The 24,562-nt window shown below is 41.8% G+C and overlaps 4 protein-coding genes across 4 annotated transcripts; 3 read left to right on the top strand and 1 right to left on the bottom strand.

Moving 5' to 3' along the window:
* Positions 1–1,083: 1,083 nt before the first annotated feature.
* Positions 1,084–3,053, top strand: nanog (nanog homeobox). Its single transcript, XM_072378256.1, has 4 exons — positions 1,084–1,489; positions 1,851–2,233; positions 2,318–2,461; positions 2,715–3,053. The coding sequence occupies exons 1-4, from the start codon at positions 1,084–1,086 to the stop codon at positions 3,051–3,053; spliced, it is 1,272 nt and encodes a 423-aa protein (XP_072234357.1).
* Positions 3,054–3,630: 577 nt separating this feature from the next.
* tm9sf1 (transmembrane 9 superfamily member 1) lies at positions 3,631–12,579 on the bottom strand. The gene is made up of 9 exons (XM_072378412.1): positions 12,469–12,579; positions 10,224–10,431; positions 9,358–9,489; positions 8,675–8,797; positions 8,232–8,590; positions 6,125–6,279; positions 5,724–5,909; positions 4,944–5,217; positions 3,631–4,667 (listed from the first exon to the last, which is right to left on the bottom strand). Exons 2-9 carry the CDS (start codon positions 10,383–10,385, stop codon positions 4,274–4,276), a joined length of 1,785 nt encoding a protein of 594 aa, XP_072234513.1. The 5' UTR covers positions 10,386–10,431; positions 12,469–12,579; the 3' UTR covers positions 3,631–4,273.
* Positions 12,580–13,135: 556 nt separating this feature from the next.
* On the top strand, positions 13,136–16,809 carry fen1 (flap structure-specific endonuclease 1). Its single transcript, XM_072378707.1, has 12 exons — positions 13,136–13,213; positions 13,709–13,803; positions 13,981–14,083; positions 14,218–14,320; positions 14,438–14,501; positions 14,635–14,744; positions 15,055–15,191; positions 15,353–15,419; positions 15,504–15,635; positions 15,730–15,881; positions 16,279–16,393; positions 16,510–16,809. The coding sequence occupies exons 2-12, from the start codon at positions 13,722–13,724 to the stop codon at positions 16,585–16,587; spliced, it is 1,143 nt and encodes a 380-aa protein (XP_072234808.1). The 5' UTR covers positions 13,136–13,213; positions 13,709–13,721; the 3' UTR covers positions 16,588–16,809.
* A 2,468-nt stretch (positions 16,810–19,277) lies between these two features.
* LOC140284393 (sialic acid-binding Ig-like lectin 10) lies at positions 19,278–22,065 on the top strand. Its single transcript, XM_072378268.1, has 6 exons — positions 19,278–19,341; positions 19,536–19,919; positions 20,476–20,781; positions 20,858–21,127; positions 21,420–21,507; positions 22,035–22,065. The coding sequence occupies exons 1-6, from the start codon at positions 19,278–19,280 to the stop codon at positions 22,063–22,065; spliced, it is 1,143 nt and encodes a 380-aa protein (XP_072234369.1).
* The last annotated feature ends 2,497 nt before the right edge of the window (positions 22,066–24,562 follow it).

Genomic DNA, 24,562 nt, shown 5'->3' on the forward strand with positions numbered 1-24,562 from the left:
TATCTCAGCCTCAAAAGCCATAAAGTTCAGTTGGCAAATCTCCAAAATGTAAATAAAGCATCTGGGCATCACATTTGGACATAAGACTTTACCACAAATATTTCGGCCATACTTAGGATCCACAATTTGATTCTCAACTTGAATTTAAGAATGGATCATCAGACGTTGATTGTTACATTTTTAGAAAGACAAAATCCTGTGATGTGGTTAACCTCAGACAGAAATGGGAGGTTGTATGGGGCCGCGTTGTTCCAGTGCTAAAATGCTGGTGTCCAACATGGCAATTAGACTGATACAAATAAATGAACAAATATGAATGACCTTAACACAGGATCTGCTGTAATACTGAGGATTTTATGCCAGGAGTTAACAGGAGAGGTACAAGATGAGGGCCTACTGCACTGACCCCAACATGTGAGTTGGAACAGTGCAAAAATATTCATATGAAACTCTACATGTAATGTAATGTCTGAAAAAAACATACATTCGGGGCCTTTTGAAACAATCACTCTGCAAGTAGCTACCTTGCACACACATCCACATTTTGGATCTAATTTCCGACAGGCTTCCTAACAAAGCACTGGGTCAATAAAAAAAACCAAATGATTATAGGTAATCAGGCTGAAATAACACGGATCTCATGAATGAAAGGGCAGCTAGGATGTGAAGCTAATGTGAAAACGGCTGACATTTAACAACTTTTTTTTAAATCATGAACTGTTTCGTCTCTGTCTAAATCTGAGAATGAGAGAAGAATTCAAAAGGAAATATCTTCGGTGGCGAATGGAAAGGCTTAACCTGCCTCCATGAATCAAAGAGATTGGCTAAAATAAAAACACCCACCTACACCCGCGTCCACACCCACACACTTCCTTATAAACAGACACTGGGGAGCAGCTCAGCGCGCGCTATTTTTTAAACGTGAAGTGGAGTCGCCTGTTTTACGTGGAGCCAAGAATTTTAACATATTTCCCCAATGATGTTTCGTCGTATTTGAGCAATTTTAGCTACAATACTTGAGGCCATCTAGCGTTTCTTTTTGAGTTTTTATCGCGACGCACAACTTCTGCCAGGGGAAAAAAAATGGCAGACTGGAAGACGCAGGTAACATACAATTACAACCCATCTTACCGTACCTATGCTTACGGCCTCGTGTATCAACCCGGGTCCGAGCAGAACCACAGCAACCTGACGGGCTGGAGCGAAAACGGAGTCACGGAGTTGAACAACTACAATACAGGGGCAACGCAGAACTACTACGCCGCCGCCACCACCACGACCAAGGAAGAGTCCCCGCCTGGCAGCCCAGAGCCACATGCCGTGAATGGGCATTGCTACCAGGGCTCTGGAGTTGTCTATTTTGGCGACAACCAAGCAGGCCGCCTGGTGCTGGCCGGACCGCAGCGGGGTCCATATGAAGCAGTGGGAAATGAGGTCAGACGAACCGGGAGTGACTCGGCCAGTGACTCTGAGGCACACACCTCACCAGGTACGCAGTTAGCATCCTTTCAAAACAGCATTTTTTTAAAAATTCTGTACCGAACCATATTGTATTTGCATTAAAATATACATTTAGCGGCACGGCTTACATTTCCTTGAAGAATTGACGCCATTTGTTTCTCGAGCTTTGACGGCGACGTCCAGTTCATGTCCATCCTTGTTCTAAAATGGTTTCTCAAATATGGCGCCATTGAGTGCTTTGTAAATACGAATTGGCGACATCTGTCGGTAGAGATGAAGAATGCCCCAAAATAAAATGAAACAATTGGTGGGGTAAAGCCTATTCATTTCAGCGGGATAGCTTTTTTGTTATGGGGTCTGACAACAGGAATCGTTTCTCCTCTAAGCAGATTCGTGGAGTTCCAGCAGCAGCCGTGAGATAAGTCTTCCCCACGCAGACCCTGCTACCTGGGCTGAGAAAGAAATTGATGTGGAGACAATTGGCGGGAGCCCCGGTGGCAGCGAGGATGTTTCAAGCTCTCTCATGGAAGAGCCACATACCTTTGCCATCACAGGAAACATGGATGCCAACAACCCCAGTCACCTCCATGTGTCCTCAGCTGCCCCAAAGAAGCCGAGTACTACTGCTGTCAATAACCCGAAAGGAAAGGTCCGGGCAGCCTTCTCAGAGAGCCAGATGAATGCTCTTGTCCAGCGCTTCAGTGTTCAGAGGTACCTCACCCCGGCTGAGATGAAGAACTTGGCTGAAGTGACTGGACTGACCTATAAACAGGTGATAAACATAATGTCACTGAGTAGTGGGCACTAAAACTGAACTTTGTAGACTTTCTGCAGTCTAATCCTCCTAATCTTGTAGGTGAAGACATGGTTTCAGAACAGGAGGATGAAGCTTCGGAGGCATCAGAAAGATACCAGCTGGGTATCTGAGCGATATACCATCAATAAGGACAGCTCCATTCAAGGAAACATGTACTCCAACGTGGCCTCACACATCCCACCTGTAGGTATCTCATTTGCAGTAAGTGTGTGAATGATTATTGTTTTACAAACTTACATGATTTGTACTTGTTCTTTTGAGCAGGGACTCTGTTTGTAGTCAAATGTCCAAGCTAAGCTTAAAAAAAATTTCAAAACACGGGCTGGATGGATATCGTTAAAGGCGGGACAAAAACTATATTTCTTTAGAGGCTGTTTATTGGAGGCTTTTTACCAAATTTGGCTCCGACTTCACCTTCCACTCGTTTGTGTTTCAGTATCAAGGAGACGCCCGACATTACAACCAACACATGATGAAGACTCCACAGAACCTGGCCTTCTATCTGGCTGCCATGGGCAGTGCTGGAACTCCTGGTTACCCCCCCTGGTCCTCCGGCACGTCGCAGGGTGCAGTGCCCAACAGGCCCCAGGTGACGGGATGGTCTGTGCCACCAGCCGGCAGCCACTTTGAATACAACCCCGGTGCGTTCAACTCAACTGGTTCTAACACCGTAAACAACTTTGGGTACAACGCAGGCTTTGAAAGTAAGGATGTGGAGTCTGTAGGCAGCCCAGCGCCATTAAGCACAGCTGTTGTGCACGATGTAAGGCAGTAGCTGGAGTGTAAAGCTTTTATGTAAATGTTATCCTACAGCCATGTTAATAGTTGTCTCCAAGTTGGTTGGCTTCAGCTTCTTGATTAGCTGGGGTCTTTTTCTCAGGCTAGGTGTACATATGCCGTGTTCTTACGTGTGTTCAAAAGCTGTTTTTCTTCTTCTCCCCGAGCCCCCATCATGTTTTATTTTTATATGCAACTATTTAAAGTATTTTTGGTATGCTCTTTGTGCTCAATGATACCAGATGTGTCCAGCTTGGAAGCTTTATATACATTACATTTTTGGCAAGTACTGACGAAGACCACATGTGCATGTAATTCTTTTTTTCTTTTTTCAATAAAAACTGGTTCAGAGGCTAAAACATTATTTTTCATTTTAAGTGCTGTGATATAGTAGGATCAAATAAAATAAACATTTTGGTATAAAAGTTGTGTGATTTTTGACAACTAAGTAAAAGAAAAAGGGGGGGATGCTGTGACATCCCTGAAAATGCCAGTTTGGGTCCAGCTGGGGTGTTTTTTTTTCTAGAGCACTGTTTCCTTGATGGTAGGCCATAAACAGACTGTTTTCTACCCACGTTGTAATAAAAAGTGCTTTATTGAAAAGTATATTTACATCAGAACCAAAGTTGACCATAGAGTACAACTACAATATTGCTCCCATCACCACCAGTTTTCAACAACTCGTATCTATACAACACATTGTTCCTCTCATCCACTGCAAGGATGTGGAGCTTCAGAACTGGTGCAAATAATGTTTCTCATATCTGAACAGGCTTCCATATCATGGATGGTATTAATTGCAGGTAGTAACACTGGCTCTGCTGTATTATCAAAACTACAGTATGTATTTGCTAGAGCTCTCAGCAGGTAACCAGTGTGATGGAGTAAATAAAGACCACGATGAGTCTGCGCAGCCTTGAGTCACTCAAGTGTTGAAGCATACATTTAAACCCCTTAACTCCTGATGGAGAGCAATCATCCCTTCGTAATAAAGTTTTCACATCAAGTCCAACATAACCCCATCTGGCTTGATCTTCCACCCACCAACTTTTCCTTAATTCAACAATGGCGGCTGTTGAAGTTCATTATCCTAAAATAGAGTTCAAGGCCCCTGTTTTTTCTCTCCCATTAACACAACGGGAGGTGTGTGTATAAGTGAGCGATGAGAATCAAGACTGTCCACATGTTCTACGAGGAAATGTTTGTTTGGGATGACATCTAGTCCATCTTGAGACTACGGTAGATGTAGCGAATAAATGCCAGAGAGGCCCAGAACGACACGCTTCCCAGCATCAATGAAAAGACCAGCGCTGTGAGCAGAGAGTATCCGAAGAACTCGGTGCTTTGCACCAAGCCGCTCATGGACGATCGATTCCTGTAGTAGAAGACGGAGTAGACGAAGATGAAGAGGCCGGTGGAGCCGGTGCTCAGCACGCTCCGCCACCACCACCGGTAGTCTTCGCCTGACAGCAGGAAGTAAGTCAGCGCCACGGAGATGCAGGCGCCCACTGAGAGGAGGATGGCGAAGACGCACAGCAGGATGCCATAGAGGGTGTAGTGCTCTCTGCCCCAAACAGTGGCAAAGATGTAGTACAGCTCCACTGAGATGGCACTGAGGGAAAGATTTGACAGAAAGTAGGATTTTGTGAGACACTGTAACTCAAGAGGCAGCTAAAGCCAGGCAAAAGCTAAACTGTTTCTCAATATTTCCATCATTTGACAGTAAATTCTCCCACGATTCTACTGTATAAAATCATTTAGGAACATCTGAATTAGCAGTGAGCCATGAATGAATTGAAATGGACTGTAATCGTCCTCTGAAGTGAAGACCATCAAAAGCTCAACCTCTCAACTGAAACAGGTTTTTCCACACCTGCAGACAGCTCACCTGAAGGGGAGGAAGCCACCGATGGCCATGTGTACAACTGTGTGTTTGTACCACGGCTGTTTAGGGATCTGCCGGGGAATGTTTCGAGTGCGACACGGTGCCTGGAAGCTGCCAGCACGGTTTTTTCCCACAATGCCGCCGATGACGGTGAGTGGGAAGCCCACCAGCACCCAGGCCCCCAGTAGGAGGAGCACGGTGGTGGCCGGCAGAGCCTGCGTGGAGCCGCTCCACCAGTGGATGGAGTTCACTACACTCCAAGTGACGAACAGGGGAGCTGTGGGAATGCATGACCAAGTCAGTTAAAGACAGCTATTAGTGCCTTAGAGTGGTGGTAAAAATGATCATTTTGTCTGCAACTTTAACAGAAAGGCCTTTTTCCAAACAAGGCTCTACTTATGCAGACCAATTCTTCGAATATGAATCGATAAAAAGCATTTAACTACAGTTAAAGAAAAAGGTGGAACAGAGAATCCCACACTGTCATGATATCATGATTTGAGCTATCTCTAAGATAAAATCATAAAATTACTGAATCCCTGATTCAGACCCTTAAAAAGAAGGAAAAAATAAAAGCTTTGAGTGTTTTTGAGGTGAGACGTCTCCATTAAATTAGCCAAATCCCAATGATATGCATAAATACTTTTCTAGATGCTTATAAAGTGTATATCTGGAGTAGATGCTAATATTTAAGGGAACATGGTTTAATTCAAGAAAAAAAATGAGTGAAAAACGGTGTATTCTGTTTTCAGCTAAGGTGGTTCAGCGTTGGTGGCCTCTCACCTGAGAACAGAGACGACGTGAGGATGATGTTCCACACCCAGCGCTGGCCGTTGATCTGTGTGTAGAAGCTGCACGAGACGTAGCCCGACACGCAGCTGGTCAGCGCGTACAGCACGATAGCTGCAGAGTTGATGGCTCCGTGGCGGTGTACGTTGAACATGCCGAGCAGCGCCATGATGATAATGGCTAAAGCAACGAGGAGGCATTAAAGTGATCAGACTCCTACATCAGGGGTCTGTTTGCATACTGTTTATTACTAAGTAATATCTTTGTTATTCAGTTCTAAGTACAGAAAGTGTTGCTATAGGTGAGAGGAGCTCAGAAATCTACTCTGTGGAGTGTGTGCACGTTCAGCCATGTACTCTGCTGTGTTTTTTGTCTATTTGACAATAACTACTCACCTGTGGCAAGAGTTAGGAACTGAGCTCCAACTCCCAGCACAGCACACAGCAAACTTTTGAAAGTGGGGAATCTGAAGACATCAGTATGGATGATTTTCCAGCCGTTGTCTCCTTGGTCAAGATCATCGCAGCCACCTTCCTCTTCCACGTTGTACCTGCAAGCAAAATGGCAGTTTTTAAAAAAATGTATATGAACAAGCAAGCCTCTGGTTTCTTGTGCTTCTTAACACGGGTGATACAAGAAAGATTACAAATAAATCGCTCAGTTTTGTGCTTTAGCCAAGAGAAAACTGATCGGTTATATGGAAAATGGTCCCACATAAGAATGTTTAAAACTGTAAGTCCAGTTTCACATGCCAATGATTAGAACCTCCTCCAGAAGAGAAAAGTGGAGCCAGTCTTTTTTGCTATTCAAGTGCACGGTGTCATCATGCAAAGACCTAAAGAGCACTTGACGAGGACTGGCTGCCCCTACAAATTGAACATCTCCCGGTGCAGTCACTCTTACGTCTGATGGTGTCAAAGGGCACACAATCAGGCACTCTTTAAAATTAATACTGCCGCTAAACTTGTTTGCCAATGATCACATAAGCAAAGACCAAGGGACAGATATATTATCATTTAATACCCGAACATACTATGTTTGTCAGTTTGTTAATATTTACTAGTGAGGCGCAGTAGTAAATTAGCAGCTAAGACGTGTGAAAACACAGCTCTTTGCGGCAGGTCCTGTTGCATATGTACTTACGGGAGTTTCCCCTTTCAGAGCACAACATTTGGGGCAGAAATGTATTTAAATGAATCCTGCAGAGTTATTTACTAAGCTTTTTGCTTTCTGATGTTTTGGGCGACAGAGCAAAGGCAAAGACAGAACTCAGCAGCAAGCTATGAAAGACATATCTCAAAGCGGAACATCTGGTCTTCATTTGGTGAAACCGGAGAGCAATAATCTGCACGATGTGTAAAAAATGTCTTGTTAAAGTTTAGAATGATGGTAATTCGACTAAAATGAGGAAACAAGTTAGCCATTTTTGCCCTGATTAAACATTTGCAACCTCAAGGAACACAGCCGGCCCGCCTAATCAGTTGGAATCCACAAGTAGACCATGTCCAGCTGTAAAAGAATGCAGAGTTTCAAGGTTTTTGAGGTTCTTGGAGCAGCAGAGTAAGCAGACTTTTCCCTACAGAAATAGATCTACAGCCAAACTAAAGTCCATATAAAGGCCTTAAAGTCACTGAGACACTGGCACTAAAAACATGCAGGTGCGCAGGGGGGCTGGAGCCTATCCCAGCTGCCATTGGAGGAGAGGCAGGGTACACCCTGGATGGGTCCCCAGTCCATCCACGGAAGTCCATTAAAAGGGAACTTAGCACAGATGTCATAAAAGGAAATGTAGGTGCATCCTTCGATGCACTGAATCATTAACAGGGGAATCATCATCTAACTAAATCATGTGGGGGACCCACAGGCGTGTAAGAATAAAAAACAGACACAAGATGATGCTGCCGAAACTTAAAATGGATTTCAGGTTTTTGGATGGTAATTTGTTCATTGTTAACCTGATACACTGTATGCTCACTCACAGCAGTACCTGCAATGTCCTGGCAGGATAGTTTATAGTTAGACTGAATAAAACTCACACAGACCCTCTGGACAGCTTAGGGGTCCTAAAGGTAAGAAACGTTCAGTAGACCCACAGTAGAAGTCGCACGTTGCACTGATGTGCGCTGCTCCTGGTCACATTGCTCTGGTCTTTACTAAAATGAGCTGGTTGCACCCGTGTTTGCAGATCAAACAGTTTCAGGACTTCATCTGCAGAACTGGACACTCCCATCGGCTCCATAACCGTACGCAGGCTTACCCGCTTAATAAATCCGGGTCAAAGTCTTGTTTGGTTTGGTCCAGAGAAGTGAATCATACATTGTTGCAGAGTTGTAAATCAGAAACAAGAGGAGAGATATCAGACATCCCTGACATCCTGAAGTACTTCATATGTAGTAAAATGCATGTTAATTCCCAGGTGAGTGATTGTTGATTGGTTTACCAAAAGAGACATTTTCTTAAGACTGAGCACAGCAACACTGACCTAAATCCACCTTTACTGACCTTGCAAAGTCATTCTTAAGGACTCGCATGAGGATAATGATGACGAAGCCCAGCAGAAGCACCACCAGCACCAGTGAGTTAATGATGGACAGCCAGTGGATTTCCAGTGTCTTTGGGAAGAAGGAGTAGTCTCTGAGGCGCTCGGCCCTCCGGGAGTGAGGCAGATTGGACTCATACCAGTGCACGCTGTAGGTATGGGTGACCGTCAGGCTACCTCCGCCCACTCCCACCCCACCCACTGCCGCACCTGCCCCCTCCTCCAGGGGGACGGGCTTGACATCTTTCACTGAGACGTTGGCGAAGATCACAGAGTCACCGTTGTACTCGATGTTGAAGTCTAAGTGAGTCCACAAACCCACCTGAAAGAAAAGAATTTCGCTCTGATTAGAAGCCAGTAGAAAAAGTAACTCTGCACGTCACAACTGGACAGTTTCTCCTTTCACCTTGTGACTGTGAGGCAGGAAGCCACTTTCCTCGATGTATCCCACAAAGCCCCAGATTGGTATATCATCCAGGACAAATTCAAAGTAGTACAGCTCCTCGATGGCCTCACGAAGTTCATCCACCTGACAACAGAGTCGCAGCCCGCTTGTTTAAGACGTTCTACGGTTACTCGTACAAAATTTATTTCACAAGTTTATTTGAAATTAGGGGAAAGAGTAAAAACGGCGGTTTTATTCACCACCAAGCTTTGTGTTAGTGTTGTGAGCCTAACTCAGAGAAACATCTGTGCCGAACTCCTCCTCATACTTTAGCCGTTTCTATAGACTAAAGGTTTTGACGGCAAACACTTAAAGATGTTAAATCCTTATACTGACAATATGCTTTTAAAGTCACAGTGAAGTAAAACCTTTCATCAGGAGATTGGCTTTGTGAAGTTTGTTGCAACGAACTGGTGCGGTTAAAGGAAGCCATTCACTTGAGAGATGATTTTGGGGGGTAAAAAATGAGTGAAAGGATCTTTGTCTTGAAACATTATTGGTCTAGAAACAAACACTTCATGAAAAAAATTAAATGATTGCAGTTGAAAATGAGTAATTCCACATATCCTGCAGTTTAAATCCCACCTGAGTCCAGTCCCAGTGTCTGCTGACTGCAGTTATTCTCCAACCATCTTTGTAAATACCTGTTTCTCTGAAAGCGTGAGCTTGCAAAGAGCTTTTTTCTCAATGTTCTCTCTGAATCGGATGTGATATAAAGACTCTGCCATTCTGTCACCGTCCAGCACTTCTCCCAGACTCAGGGACTTGTGATGCACCTGAAAAGGAGACATCGCACTGTGATTTCCAGCGGAACAATGCGACGATAAACAAGCGAGTACAATACACGTTCAACACAAGGAGAGAGCTTTTCTGACGGAAACCAATGTGATATCAGTACAACAGAAAGCAAACAACAAAGAAGAAATAAGCCAAACAAAAATGGATCTACTTGGGTTTTCAGGTATGTTTCATACAAATCCAATTCCAAAAAAAGCTGGAACGCTGTGGAAAATCTGAATTAAAACAGAAGACTCGAGACAGTTGAGCAGCTAGATCGTCTATATCAGCCATGAAGGGGACAATGTTCCTCTCCCAAAGCTCTCCTCAGTCCAAAGACATGTAAAGGAACAGAGGTGAGTGTGGGCCGTCTCCCCCGACCTTTTTGAGACACGTTGCTGCCATCACATCAAATCCAAGGTGAGCTAATATTTCTCATAAAGTGGTAAAATGTCTCGCTTTCATCATTTGATGTGGTTCTCTTGGTCTAAAGTGATTTATAAAAAAAAAAAAATTGCTTTGTGAGATTTAGAAATCATTAAATTCTGTTTTTATTTTTGTTTTATGCAGCATCCTAAAGTTTGAGGAACTGAGGTTGTAATTTCATTAGATTTCAGATGGAACACAGCTGTCTCCAAACAAAAGTATTTAGCACAACAAAACAATCTTCAGCTCCTTTGTGTGATGCAACGCACCAATAAGTAACACACAGTAACACGGAACAAAGACTGACCTTCTCTGGCCTGCAAACAGGCAACGTGTAGAAGTGATATGTCTCCTGGGGATTATGATAAGGGCCCACTTTGTTGACATAAAGAGTGACATTGTCCCCCTGCTTGTAACCTGCTGCCCAGCCTGAGAACAAACCCAGCATCAAGACACAAAGCAGCGCCATCGTCCTCCGGCAGCCACCTGGGAGGTATCCTGCTCCACAGGAACGCCTGCAAGCAAAGAAGGACAGTTCATCAGTTTACGCTGAAGTCTTACGGCTCGATACAAGGGAGGAAATTAACTCGCTCCCATCCAGCTTTGACACCGTTTAAGAAGTAAAACGGGAGAGTTTAAGCAACGTCACTCCTGCAATGATTCAACAAACACGGCAGACAGAAACGCCCAGGCAGAGCTGCGGGACGCTGTGCAACAGCCGTGACTTACAAGGTGTTTCATCAGCCCACGACGGCTTCTTTTGTGGAATTAAATGAGCTCCGACTATTCTTATTTTTCACTTTGTGAGAACAGAAAATAAGCAACAATGCGCAGAGACGGTGTCCTGGTTGCGTGTGTCAGGCAGCCTCCACAGTTTTCCTTCAATTTCAAACTGCCTTCCTGCTCAGCAATCTGCCGCTGCCATTAATATGCATTTTCAGCGCGTTTTACAAGCGAAATAATGCTGTTACAGCGGTACTGTGAAGGGGTTTTGGAAGAAAATGGAAAATAAGTAAAGCAGTTTTTAAAAGAACAGAAATGTAAATACAGTATATAAGGCAAAAACAGAGTTTGGAGAATTCTAACCAGCCTGAAAGTCGATATTTGGCTAAACCCTCTTAGACAAGCTTTTTTGTTATATCTTTTAAGTAGTCTTCAGGAATAGTTCTCCAGGCTTCTTGAAGGACATCCCAAAGCTCTTCTTTGATGTCGACTGTATTTTGTTCCATTCTCTGTCAAGATGACCCCACGCTGCTTCATATAATGTTGAGGTCCGGGCTCTGGGGAGGATTCAGACCTGTTGACGCAGTCCACTTCTTGTGTCATTTGGCATAGCTCAGCCTTTTCTCCCTATTTGTCTTCCTTAAGAATGGCTTCTTGACAGCCACCCTTCCATGGAGACCATTTCTGATGAGGCCTCATCAGAAATTAAATGATGATCCAACAGCAGACGGATCCACCGAAGGTGCAGACGCATCTCTCAGGTCCTGTGTGTCTTTGCTAGTTCTTCCATTTGCTAGTGCCAAGTTTTTTAGCAAACAGTTCTTTGAAAAAGTGTTATTTTGGAATATTTTTTGAAGATGCAACTAAAGACAGAGGAACAAATGATGTTTCTTTGCAACAGGCTGCATGTAACAAAGTGCTTCAAGATGTAATTCAAACATGGTTCGATAGAGGTAAGGTTGAACTTTACAACAAATTAGCAAGCACTGCAGGAACTAACGCAATGCAAAACTGATGCAAGCCAGAAAAAAAGAGAATGAGCACAAGCTAAGTTGAGAAGCTGCGTGTTGGGTTTGCTGTAGTAGAGACGATGGCAGAATTGATATGCTTATGTGATAGCATGAAATCTGTCTGGCAGCTTTCGTGTCTTAGCCAAACGGTTTAAACTACAACAGAAGTCAACTTTATTTGGAGACATGGCAGCAAAAATACCAGAGAGGACAGGAGTCTGTATCCTTGTTTTACGAGTGGGGGGAAATTGTGGATAAACATCTGAAACACTTTAAAATATACAGGAAATATAACTCCCTTGATCGACATTGTTGTTTGGTAAATGTCACCAATTCAAAGATTGGTCAACTGTCACTGCCATGCAAAATGCATAACAAGTTAATCATTTATTAATGGACCCCACGTGTCTAATACGTCCTCTTATGGTCTCATAGTACGGTCACGGTTAGAGCTCACAACCTTATGACCTTTCTACTATCAAAAGATATACATTAAAAACGATTGTAGCCAATAGCCCAAACATACATCCTTCTGCACATACCCATCAAGTGAAATGAGCAGCATAATAAGCAGATTCTCCTTTATACAGGTCAGACACACAGTGCATCCCATTTGTGTTGTCGTTTCTGTGTATAGAACTGTGACTATAAATGATGCCACACTGACCAACAAACATCTGATCTGCATTAACACTACTTTTTTTTTCTTACCAAAGATAAACATTTCCATCAAACTCCACGTCCGACTTCCAAAAACAGCAAATAATCACCGATCACACACTGTCGAAATATCATCGACCAGTCTCACTGTCCTATTACCTCGATTCGGATGCAGCAGATCTCACCCAAAAAAGCTGTCTGTCCGCCGGATTCCTTGGTCCAGGCCCCGATAGTCTCCTCTGCCCCGGTATGCGCCGACAGTGGAGCTCACTGTAAATGTATAACGTTACAGCTAAGCATCTTGAAATCCTGGACAAAGTATACCAGCTTATTATGTACTGACTGCGCTCATATCCGGGCACACCAAATACTTTTACTGAAACATGAGGCGATGTGGAATAAGGGCTACGACTACACGTCACCTTAAAAAATAAAAATAACGACGACTTGCTTCAGTTTTCCGGAGTGGGCGGAGAAACAAAAAAAAAACAAAAAAACAACAAACAGACACCTGCAGAGTTACCGGACTCTCGCGACCAGTAATATTCTCCCCACGCAACAGCTTGAAATAAGCCTGGTTTCTGCGCCCTTTGAAGCCACAAAAAACACAGTTTATGCGCTTATAGCTAATTGAACAACGTCTCTATCATTTTTTTTGTAGAGACCGGATTTCCTTCAATCTCAATGAACCAATAGAGTACGCTGGCGTGACTTCCTTGTTACAACTCAGCCCCACTTAATCGCACTGGCATCATCGATTTGCAGTGCCACATAGGCTGTGGGGGTGCTCTTCTCGACAGTTTGACTGGCAATGCCTGCTATTTGATTTCCCGCGAAACAGACGCAGTCCCTCGCGCCCAAGACGTTGGAGCAAGCGCTTACGCCGGATTGTTACAGCTAACTGGTGAGTCGTTGTGTGCAATAAAAGAGTTGAACCCAATAACACGCTTCACGTTAGGGTTTCCAGTTGTTGTTCGCTCTTTAGTTACTATGAAATGTGCACGTGTTGATGTTAGAAGGGCGCGAAAGTTTGTTTGCAACAAAGTTAGCTTGTCAGATTACATCCCTGGACTCCATGGTACCTAAATTAATCTATCAGTTTTATGTTAATTAGAGTTCGTTACTAAGCAGTAAACCGCCAGATATATTTATCTACGTGTTTGCAGCCCGAAGAAGCTGGTAATTTATTCGGCGTGCACCCGACGGTGTAAGCTCCGTGTATGTCAACACTTTGTCCCGCATTGTCTCTGCACATGAAAGCAGTATGTGGATGGCTCAGGCCCTAACTTACTGTATAGCAGTTACCGTTAATGACTCCCCTCGAACGTCAGTCTGCAGTGATGCTCTCATGATGATCTCATGATGCATGTCAATGCACTGACACCTCATTGTTTCGCAGATATTCTACCACTATGGGAATACACGGACTCGCCAAGCTGATCGCTGACCATGCCCCCAGTGCCATCAAAGAGCAAGACATCAAAAACTATTTTGGTAACTGTTATACGACACTTTACATGCATATTATTGTTTTTACCTGCACAAGAAATAAGTATGAATTCCCTTGAATTGTTTTGAATTAATAATGGTTACATTAACACCAGTGTTTTGATTTCCCCGCTGATTTGAAAAGCCAAAAGCTTTGGTCAATGCTGTATTGACTTTTTCTAGGGAGGAAAATCGCTATAGATGCCTCCATGTGCATCTACCAGTTCCTGATTGCTGTGCGACAGGACGGTAATGTTCTGCAGAATGAAGATGGAGAGACAACAAGGTAATGTTGCCCCAATAAGCACATGAAGCTATAGATGCATTGGCCATACAGTAGCTCTTGTATTGTTATTAAGGTCAGTTGCTCAGGCCTGAGCAAATTAATAAAAACTGTGTTACAATTTCCCTTTTTCAAAGCCACCTAATGGGAATGTTCTACCGTACAATCCGCATGTTGGAGCATGGTATCAAGCCGGTGTACGTATTTGATGGGAAGCCTCCACAACTCAAGTCTGGAGAGGTTAGTGTGGGCTCAAATTTCTTTGGCACTTTCCCTGGTGGTAGTAGCACTCAGTTTTATTTAGTTTGTAGCCTTAAATCATCTGTCTTCTATTAATATCTTGCTTTCCTGGTTTAGCTTGAGAAGAGAGGGGAGAGAAGAGCAGAAGCTGAGAAGATGCTTGCTCAAGCCCAGGAAATGGGTAAAGATGTTTTCTGCATGTTTTGATTTGATTGTTGTAAACAAAAATCTGACCTTGTGTGTATATATATATATATATATATATATATTATTTTATTTTTTTCTTCATTATTTTATTTCATGTCTCAAACCAGGGGAACAGGAGAATATTGAAAAATTCACCAAGCGTCTGGTTAAAGTCACCAAGCAGCATAATGATGAGTGCAAAAAGCTCCTGTCCTTGATGGGGGTGCCTTACATCGAGGTAAGGTGGAGTTTTGCTTTATTTTGCTTTACTTTTTCTTACTGGCTTTAAGAATATTTCCACATCGGTGCTTGCATTTTTATCCTCATTTCCCTGGTTATCTGTATACCGTCTAACTAGGCTACAAAAACCCACAAAGGCTGAAAATGTTGCATTTTGACTGAACAAAAGTCGTAAGAATTCTGTTTTGCTCACAGGTGTGCAGCCTATTTCAAAGCTCCGAATGCATGTCGGAGCGATTGGTTGCAGCTGAACAGATGTGGGTGAATGACTTCAGGGATATTTTTTTAGTCTGTGTTTTTTGTTTCAGGCTCCATGTGAGGCTGAGGCCAGCTGTGCTGCTCTGGTCAAAGCAGGAAAGGTCTTCGCCACAGCAACGGAGGATATGGATGGGCTGACCTTTGGGACAAACGTCCTGCTTAGACACCTCACTTCTAGTGAAGCAAAGTATGTTTACAGGCTGTGCTACAGAGGTGTTTGCAGAATTACCCGATGTTTTTTATCTCCTAGAAATCTGACAATTGTATGTTTAAAGACTGAATTGGTAGAAAGTGTTCCGGCCATTTAAATGCAATAGTCACGCATGTGATGAATCTATTTTGTTTCAGGAAACTTCCTATTCAGGAGTTTCACTTCAGTCGCATCCTGGAGGACATCAGCCTGACCAGTGAACAGGTAGTTTTATTTTTTTCTTTGACTGAAAAAGAATAAAAACAGCTTATATCCTGTCAGTGACATCTCCGTCTGTTTTTCCTCCAGTTCATAGACCTGTGCATTCTGCTGGGTTGTGACTACTGTGGCACCATCAAGGGAATCGGCCCCAAGAGAGCCATCGACCTGATCCGACAGCACGGCTCCATTGAGGAGATCCTTGAAAACATTGATACAAAAGTGAGTGATTGTTGGCTCAGATCCCGTTCTGATGTCCGCGTAGTTTATTCTGGCGCTGGATCTGATTCCGTGTGCTTTGCTTGCCTTCTCGCAGAAGCACCCTGCCCCAGAGGACTGGCTTTACAAAGAAGCCAGGCATTTGTTTCTGGAGCCAGAGGTGGTGGATTGCTCTTCAGTGGAGCTGAAGTGGAGTGAGCCTGATGAGGAGGGACTGATCCAGTTCATGTGCACCGAGAAACAGTTCAGGTGAACTAAATATAGACTCATAACTGTGCTGCAGGTTAGATTGTTCTGCCTTCCTCGCTCACTGAGTTTTCTTTCCATGGATGATGATTGATTCTTTCTGTGACACTGACCACACCAACTGTATTTACTATGCTTGTCCACTCGTCCGCACTGTTGGCCTTGTAAATGCAGTGTTTACTGTTCATGTATTCTTCTTTTTTGTTTAAAAAAAAATGCCATAATGCTTATTGCTCATTTCATTAGAATCTGTTCATACAGACATTGTTACAATGACAGTAACAAGCAGGTTTCATTGTCTTCTTAATTGCCCAAATTTCTGAAAATGCACACTGAATGAAATGTACATTTTCATATATTTGAATTATTTTGATCAATTTCTTCTGGTCTGTGTGTGCAGCGAGGACAGGATCCGTAACGGCTGTAAGAAGATCACGAAGAGCCGGCAGGGCAGCACACAGGGGCGACTGGACTCCTTCTTTACAGTCACCGGATCGCTGTCCTCCAAACGAAAGGTGCGTTCAGAAAAACTACGGCTCTTTAGCAGCTGATTGATTTCGATAGCAAAGTTTAGAAAGGAGGTTACTGTTGCACACATTCAGTGAAGCTGTTGTGTTTTCTTTTGTCTTAGGAACCAGAGATAAAAGGATCGGCGAAGAAAAAGCAGAAAACTGGAGCCACGCCGGGCAAATTCAGAAAGGGCAAATAGACTTGAACGTAGGAAGTTTGATCCCTTTGAAAAGTTACTATTGTCACGAATAACACTTCAACAAGGACTCCGATTCCATTTGTGTGGGAGGAAACTGCGCAAATGCCCAGAAAGGACATTTTTAGGAACAGTTCGACTGAACAAACTGTAGCAAAATCCAAGCTAGCTGTCCTTCAATGAAACTTGAAAGGTTTTAGCAAAGTGTGGTTGAAATAAAACTTTTTTGTGTTGAGAATTTTGTTTGCTGACTTTTGATATATTAAGTTGAAGATAATTGACAACAGAAGCTTACTGTAGTTATTTCATAATGTGAAAAATCAGTATAGTTGAATGTAGTCAACAGCATTTAAAAATGTTATTTACATTTTTTTTTTACACCAGTGTTTGCTTTAATAAAAACACTACAGCTTTAGAAAGAGGGAAATTTTGAGGGCCGATGAGTCTAGTTGAAGTGTTTTTAACCGGCTGGAGACCTGAGTGTTGAGCACTGCGAAACTCAAGGTGAGTGCAGACCAAAGCAGGCATAACTCTTCAGTATTTGAGTGAAAATGACCTGATGTTTGAGATTATCGTAAACTGGAGGGAAAAAAAAGGCTGAACAGGATGAAACTGAGGAGAGAGAAAAGCGTTACTTCGAGATTCTTAGCAACCTGGGTAATATCATTTGAAATATCACCAGGGTTAGAAGCAAAATATTTTGAGGTTACCAAACAAAATAATCTGACTTTTTGGGACTTTTGTTTTCTGCCATTGGGGATTGGATGTCACAAAGACGAGAGGAGAGTTTTGTGGGGTCTGTGCACAGCTGAGTGTCGCATGCATAAAAATGATGATATGAGATCAGGAATGAGCCAAAGCCAATGAGTTTGACTCCTGTCATTCTGCTTTGCCAACAGGGCATTATGGGGTTTGATATCTGTGTGAATGATGCCAGCAGCTTTCAGAGATTTGAGAGCAGCTGCAGCAGCACAAGAAGAAATAAAGACTGAAACTTTTCTTCAGTACTGAGGGGGGTTACTCCCGCTGCTGCACGTTTCATACTCAGGAGCCACTGCTTGGTGGTCGAGTGATGAAATCCACTTACCTGCTGTGTGAGTGGTTTCCCACGTCTCTCTTTCAACAGCTCATGGAGATTTTTGTCAAGCAATTCAAATATTAGACATATGTGCCCTTTGGTGTTGTCTTTAAGTCACTTGAATGGTGTATTTGTTAAGTGACGCTACAGTTGTAAGAGCAGAGTATCAGGAAATGTCAACTGTGAATTGACACAAAGTCTAAATGGGCTTATTTTCAATCCCAATATCTGAGGCGTTTAGCTATCAGAAGAAAGAGAAACACAAAACGATGTTGATGAGAGATGCTTTTCTGGGAATTTGTCCTAAAGCTTACCTGTCTCACTGCTTTAATGAAAAACGTTCCAAAGTTCCAAAGACATTCAAAGTAAGGGAATAATTAACCGTAGTTTACTCAAAATCCAGAATTATGTAGTTTGCTGAGAGCACTTTTACAATAAAAATGACCTTTTTTAAGTCTTTTAGTAAAAAAGAGCATGTGGAGATGCATTTTTCATCATCAGTTTACTCCTGACTCATTTTCACTGTATTTACTGTACTATATGTAACCACTAGGTGGAGAGTGTTAAATTCAGTGTTCAGTGTCAGTGTTTCACCTCTTTGGGTTGGAGTGAGTTGTTGTTACAAGTGGGGAAAGAATGAGGTGTAGTGGGTTTCTGTATCATTTTAGACTCTTATATAATTACAGAACGTCACTAAATGAACCATTAGGATTAAAATCATCTGTCTGACTCCTGTCTCACTTCACAAGTAAAGCAACTGAGCCCTTTGGGAGAATAAATGAATAACAGATTACAAAGAAGCCTAAGCCCCGTGTATTTAGGACCATGCATGTATGATCTGTGGACCACGGCTTTGTTCATTGTTCAAGTTTTGTCTGCTGCTTTTATTGATGTTACAGTCGTTGTTTCCAACTGCTGGATGAAACTCACTGTGAAGTTAAAAAAAGAATCACATCATTGCCTGTAACCATGTATAGAGTAAGACGTGCTGTAAGAGTGTGTGTGAATGGATGAATGTTGGTTATAGTGTAAAAGCGCTTTGAGTGGTCAACTAGACCAGAAATGCTGCATTTACCATGTTTGTGTGCAGCAAAAGTGCACAAATTCATCTTTTTGAACTGTTTTCGATGAACACCTGAATTAAATATAAAAACACTCTTACTAAAACGGGTTTGCTGACAGTGAGACGTGTAATAAAAATAATCTTTCACAAAACAATTTGTGATTCACACCCTACTGAGCTCAGAATACCACAGTGTGACTTCCTCTTTCACACGGTGGAAGCAGGAAGGATGAAGCCATCAAGCTTTTACTTGACATTTACTGTTTAACAGAGAAGTTGGTTCTTTGATCTGCTGCGGATCACGGTAACAATGATATGAATGATTTATATATTTTAACATTTCCAGCCTGAGATTTGACCATTTTTGTTATTTTCATGAATTCTGCTGAAAAATACTTCAGGACACAATAAATTTTGTTTTGTAGATTTTAAGTTTCTGGTTTAAATGTTTGAAGTTTTAGTTCATATCTGCTTTGCTGAAAACACGGACATATGACCGTTTATTTCAGCTTGTTTTCAGTCTCAGAGATGAAGGAGGAATGTAGGAGTTTCATGGCAGCCCTGTCTGTGAACGTGGTGACAGTCAACATGTTCCTGAGTGTCTTCTTTCTTCCAGGTGAGCTCTTTGTTCTCTCACTTTCATTTGGAAACATGACTTGAATCATTTCTGGTCTTAAATGTTTGATAGTGATGTTATTTAAAGGCTCCACATGTAACATGCTGCAGCTGAACTGTAGTTTGTGTGTCATGAACTTTGTTTTCAGGCAGATTTTGCTCCACATTATGTTCATCATTAGTCTGGTTTTACAGGTGTTTTGGCTGGTTGTTATCTGAAACCAGCAGGCCTCTCCATTACTGCACCAAAGGAGATGGAAGCACTGAGTGGATCTTGTTTGCAAATCCCATGTAGCTTTGCTACAGATCATACAACATTTAACATTAGAGGAACTTTCTATGGAGTGTGGATTAAAAGTGACGACAGGTTTGCTTTGAATCCAAACAATGTAGTTTTCAACAGCAGTAAGTCGACTAACATCTATCAAATGAAGATCACTGGAAACCTGAGTCAGAAAAACTGCACCACTCTGTTTTCTGATTTAAGCACAACTCATACAGACAGATACTTCTTCAGAGTTGAGAACGGACCGTTCAGAGAAACAGCTTGTGATGATCCTATTCGAATAACAGTTAAAGGTGAGAAAGGTTTCTTTCCATTAGTCTATAACATTATGAATAAAATGTGACATCAGTTCTAGTTTTAGTGTAAAACTACAAACTCCTTTAATCTAAGCTTCAGTGTGAAATGAAACATCTTCTGTAGGATTATCAACAGCATCAGTCAGAGTTCAGTGTTAAAGAAAGCAGTTTGTGAACACAAAGTGGTCGTTTTAGAAGTTATTACAGTTGAATACTGCTGAGATACTGACAGTATACATTAAACAATCTTTCTACTGATGTCTGCAATGTTGTAACTGCAACACTGGAAAAATGTGAGCTCCTGTCAGAAGTTACTTTTCATCTTTTCAAGTCTTCACATTTATTATGAGATGAGGAAAAAATCTACATAAACCTATTACTGCTTTTTATTGTAGTTAAATCGGCATCAATTAGAATGTTGATACTTTTGTCTGTTTTTAATTAAAAAATTTTGTTATTGAGGATTTTGTATGCATTCTTTAAATATCTACAACACCTTCACCTGATTATGTTCTTGTCAATGTTCTGTATTTTACTTTATTTTAAACCATAGATTCTGCTAGGAAACCCAGAATCAACATCTCAGGTGAACTGAAGGAGAAAGAGTCTGTCACCATCACCTGCTCAGCTTTCACTCCCTGTCCTCACTCCCCTCCTGAACTCACCTGGAATCTCCAACAAAACTCTCACAGACAAATGGAGGAAAACACAGATGGAACCTTTACAGCTAATATCCAGGAGACCATCACTCTGTCAGACACACATGATGGATACACCATCAGCTGCTCTGTCAGATATCCTGTGAATGAAGGAAAACATGTCAAGACAGCAGAGACAGAAGTGACTCTCAGTGTTTCATGTAAGTGATCCTGTCAGCACATCATGGTTCATCCGTTTCTGATGAACAAAGTTAATCTGTGTAACATTTTCCTCAGATGCTCCTAAAGACACCTCAGCATCCATCAGTCCATCAGGTTTGGTGTCAGCAGGTAGCTGGATGAACCTGAGCTGCTCCAGCAGAGCCAATCCTCCCATCAGCAGCTTCACCTGGTTCAAGAACAGCAAACATGGAGCCATGAAAGTAGCTGAAGGAGACTTTTACAGACTCAAGATGACCAGTGTGACAGATACAGAAAGTTACTCCTGTGTGGCTGCAAATATTCTCGGTAATCAGACGTCATCATGGATTCATCTGAACAATGAAGGTAAAATTAATTAAACTGATTCCTCTCATGTATCACTTGTTCTTTTCTTATTCTTTATTGATTCTAATGTTTTCTTTGTACCCCATCGAATGCATTTCAAATTAATTGTATGACATTAATTTCTATGTTTGGTATTGACATGATTTTAAGTCAGTGGTTCAGCTTGTGGTTTATGTTTCATCAGCACATCAGTTTCTGTCTGATTTAAACAACTTTAACTTAAAAAAGACGACTACAATTTAGAGCCAAAGCATTTTCCACAAAGGATAAGGTGACCGTGCTGTCTTAACAGATATTCCAACGTTGGGGGTTGATGTCCATGTTGTAGTGAAGATCCTGGGAACTTTATTTCTCTACAGTACCATCATCATCTTTGAGTGGTGAGACACTTTTCATAGAGCTGATACTTTGCAGCTGTAGAGCAGCTGGTCTCCTTTGAATATCAGTGTTTAACATCTATCTCATCTCTTTTTGTTTCAGCTTGTTTCAATTGAGATTGTCCAACAAACCAGAAAAGGTGAGCTGATTGAACCAGTATGATCAACTTCAGCCTTTTTTTTTTGTTTATTTCTATATATATATATTGTTTGGTTAAAGGTTTTTTGGGCACTAGTTGCCTTTATTTGACAGTAGGTGGACAGGGAAGGGGCAGAGAGAATGGGGGAAGATCATCAAATCCTCAAACATGGTGACGAAAACAGCAGCAGAGCAGCTGACTCACTGCTGGTGTTTGACTGTGGATACACAGAGTATCTGTGTAAAGTTTATGTCCAGTGATGAACTGCCTGACTGTAATGTGCGGCAGCCATTTTGTAAAAGCAGGAAGTATTTTCCTCTGAAACAATCGGAGCTGCAGTAGATTCATCTCAGAGCACCAACACCTCTCTGTGTTGTTTCATTTGCACAGGATGCAGAAGAAGCAGATGTCAACAGAGTGATCGAGATTCAAGCTTCATGAGCCACAAGAAGATGTCCAGATTATAGTTAATGGAAAGATTTCCATTTATTTCTGCCTGCAAGTGATCTTGGTGGAGTGAAATGGGATATTTTGTGTCAAAGTGGGCAGATTATCATTTTCCATTTATTCATTATTTCTGCCTGAACACATGTTCTTCATACAGTAAATCAGATATTTTTGTGTGATATTGCTCAGATGTTCATTTTGATCTCAAACAGCTGTTTTCATGTAATTTGTTGTTAACATGCCAGATATGTGCAAACAGACATCTCCCTGCTCTAAGCAGTGAACGAGTCTGCATGACAGCAGAATATAGATCTAGTGTCATCTACACTAGTACAAGTATACAAGCTTTGATATTCTTTTCAATGTTGATATTGTATTATGAAGCGTTATTTAAGGCCTCATTCCTATTTTAGCTTATTCCTTAATCAGCATTTTGGTTTGGCTTAATGTTTGAGCCTGTGATACAATTCACTCCATCAACTCAGAGGATCTGTGTAAACGTGTACTTTACATATATTTGTAGAACCCTTTGATTTGAAGACTGTATTTTATAGATTTGGAAAGTAAAAGCAAATGATCCAAATCATAGTAAATCCAAAGCAAATTACTGAGAACATGCCGCAGGCTTTGAATACATAATCAGAGTTGGTCTCATGTTTGACGTCCTGCCCTATTTTCTTCAGTGTGTTCTGCTGTTTCGGCTTTAACTCAGAGCCCAGTAGATGGACTGAATTCTGGCCTCACTGGTTGGTGTAAAACACTTTATAACTGTACTGCTCAGCAATTCTGTGTCACCAAAAACAGCTGTATCAGTATCATGATATATCATAGATTCCCTTCAGCTTTTTTATTAAATGATTCAACCTTCCCTGTTTTTTGTTTTATAATCTAATTGATGCTTGTTTTTATTTCATTTATGTTTATGCATTTGGCAGAAACTTGAAATTGTATTTATCTGGTTAAATTGTCTGCTGATGGTCTAAAAACATGTATTGTTGTCTTATCTATTTTAATAACTGATGTGTGCGAATATTAAACATAAAGAACACTGTAACATCTGTTTTCAGTGTTATACTGTTCATCAGCTACATGTTTATGCATTTGAAAGAAGCCTTTACCCAAAGCGACTTACAAATGAGGATCTAACAATGCAGTTAACATTAAGCTACACAGAAGGAAGCCACAAGTCATTCTCTGTCAGAAGTGACAGTGCAGAAATAGAGTGCAGGCATAGAGGGAAGTACAGGATAATTGCTCGGGTAGGAGATGCTCTCTGAAGAGGTGGGTCTTCAAGAGCTTCTTGTGAGAAACGGAATCTTTGTTTTTAATGACACTATCACTCCTGTGATGTGTCATGTGATATCTGGTGGCTGTACAACAAAACCAGCTGTGCTGCAGTCTTAAAATATTTTAAGTCTGTTTGCCTTTAAAAAGGAACCTGAACATGGTGACTTGGTCTGTTGTTGATAAGCTGATGTTCAAAAATATTGATATTAAACCTTCACACAGATTGTTACAGAATGTTTAAAAGAGAGAATATATTCTTATACTTTATATATAACTTTGTACTTCTCAACAAACAAATTTGCTGGTATAGTTACGTCTACAGAAAAGTTTGGGAAATGATTTATTGGTGCTGTAGGTTGTTATCACCAGAAGGTGGCAGTAAGTGGCTGGAAGGGCTCTTCTCTTTCTTTAATTTTACATCAAGTATGATACACTCTTTTTCTCTGGGAGACATAACACCAGCAGGCCTCTTCATCGCTGTTACAGTGAAGATGAAAAGACTGAGTTTACGTTCAGGGGCTCAACATCCGCCGGGCAAAATATAAATAGTCAGATAAGATCATTTTAAATTAGGGGTAACACATAGTTATTACATGTGATAAGAAGCTGGATCATAACCAGTAGCAGAACCACAGAGTTCAGGACCTCACACTCATCGATGAATCACAGACAGTGAGGAAGAGGAGGAGGAACCACAGTAAGTGCAGACCACTGCATATGAACTCTAACTATTCAAACAGCTCTTATCATGGTAACTGCTCAGAATGTCCCCGCTCGTTTAACTCAGGAAGTAAAGGTTTCTCTACAAAATGAACCATTCGACCAGATGCTTCGTTTCTGGTTAAGACAACTTCCTCTTCTGTTCCATTACAACAACTGTTATCTTAACCTATAGTCCCACCCTTTGGTAACACTCTGCAGCCAAGTTTACTCACTTAAAACCTTCCTTCCATGCAAAGAACATGAGAACATGCACGACTCCACACAGAAAGGCTCCAGCTGATACTCAAACCAGGAACCCTCTTACTGTGAGGGGACTGTGCCAACCACCACACCACCGTGCAGCCCCACTGAAAACCAGTCAGAGATTCAAATTCAAATTCAATGCTGTTTTCACAATAAATCTGTAAATACATATGAACTACATGGACGTGTGTGCCTGATAAACCTCAGTTTGTCAGAAA

Source organism: Leuresthes tenuis, unplaced genomic scaffold (genome assembly GCF_036924035.1).
Source record: "Leuresthes tenuis unplaced genomic scaffold, fLeuTen1.0.hap1 SCAF_24, whole genome shotgun sequence".
In the NCBI taxonomy this organism is placed as follows: domain Eukaryota; kingdom Metazoa; phylum Chordata; class Actinopteri; order Atheriniformes; family Atherinopsidae; genus Leuresthes; species Leuresthes tenuis.

Bases quoted from the DNA above. Each gene is read 5' to 3' on its own strand.
- nanog (XM_072378256.1), top strand. From the start codon at position 1,084: ATGGCAGACTGGAAGACGCAGGTAACATACAATTACAACCCATCTTAC. The intron at 1,490-1,850 runs GTACGCAGTTAG...TCCTCTAAGCAG, and splicing joins TGAGGCACACACCTCACCAG to ATTCGTGGAGTTCCAGCAGC. The intron at 2,462-2,714 runs GTAGGTATCTCA...TTTGTGTTTCAG, and splicing joins TGGCCTCACACATCCCACCT to TATCAAGGAGACGCCCGACA.
- tm9sf1 (XM_072378412.1), bottom strand. From the start codon at position 10,385: ATGGCGCTGCTTTGTGTCTTGATGCTGGGTTTGTTCTCAGGCTGGGCA. The intron at 8,591-8,674 runs GTGAAAGGAGAA...CTTTTCTTTCAG, and splicing joins TCCTGCCTCACAGTCACAAG to GTGGGTTTGTGGACTCACTT. The intron at 6,280-8,231 runs GTCAGTAAAGGT...TTTTGCTTGCAG, and splicing joins CTTAAGAATGACTTTGCAAG to GTACAACGTGGAAGAGGAAG.
- fen1 (XM_072378707.1), top strand. From the start codon at position 13,722: ATGGGAATACACGGACTCGCCAAGCTGATCGCTGACCATGCCCCCAGT. The intron at 13,804-13,980 runs GTAACTGTTATA...GACTTTTTCTAG, and splicing joins AGACATCAAAAACTATTTTG to GGAGGAAAATCGCTATAGAT. The intron at 14,321-14,437 runs GTTAGTGTGGGC...TTCCTGGTTTAG, and splicing joins CACAACTCAAGTCTGGAGAG to CTTGAGAAGAGAGGGGAGAG.
- LOC140284393 (XM_072378268.1), top strand. From the start codon at position 19,278: ATGGCAGCCCTGTCTGTGAACGTGGTGACAGTCAACATGTTCCTGAGT. The intron at 19,920-20,475 runs GTGAGAAAGGTT...TTTAAACCATAG, and splicing joins TATTCGAATAACAGTTAAAG to ATTCTGCTAGGAAACCCAGA. The intron at 21,508-22,034 runs GTGAGACACTTT...TCATTTGCACAG, and splicing joins ACCATCATCATCTTTGAGTG to GATGCAGAAGAAGCAGATGT.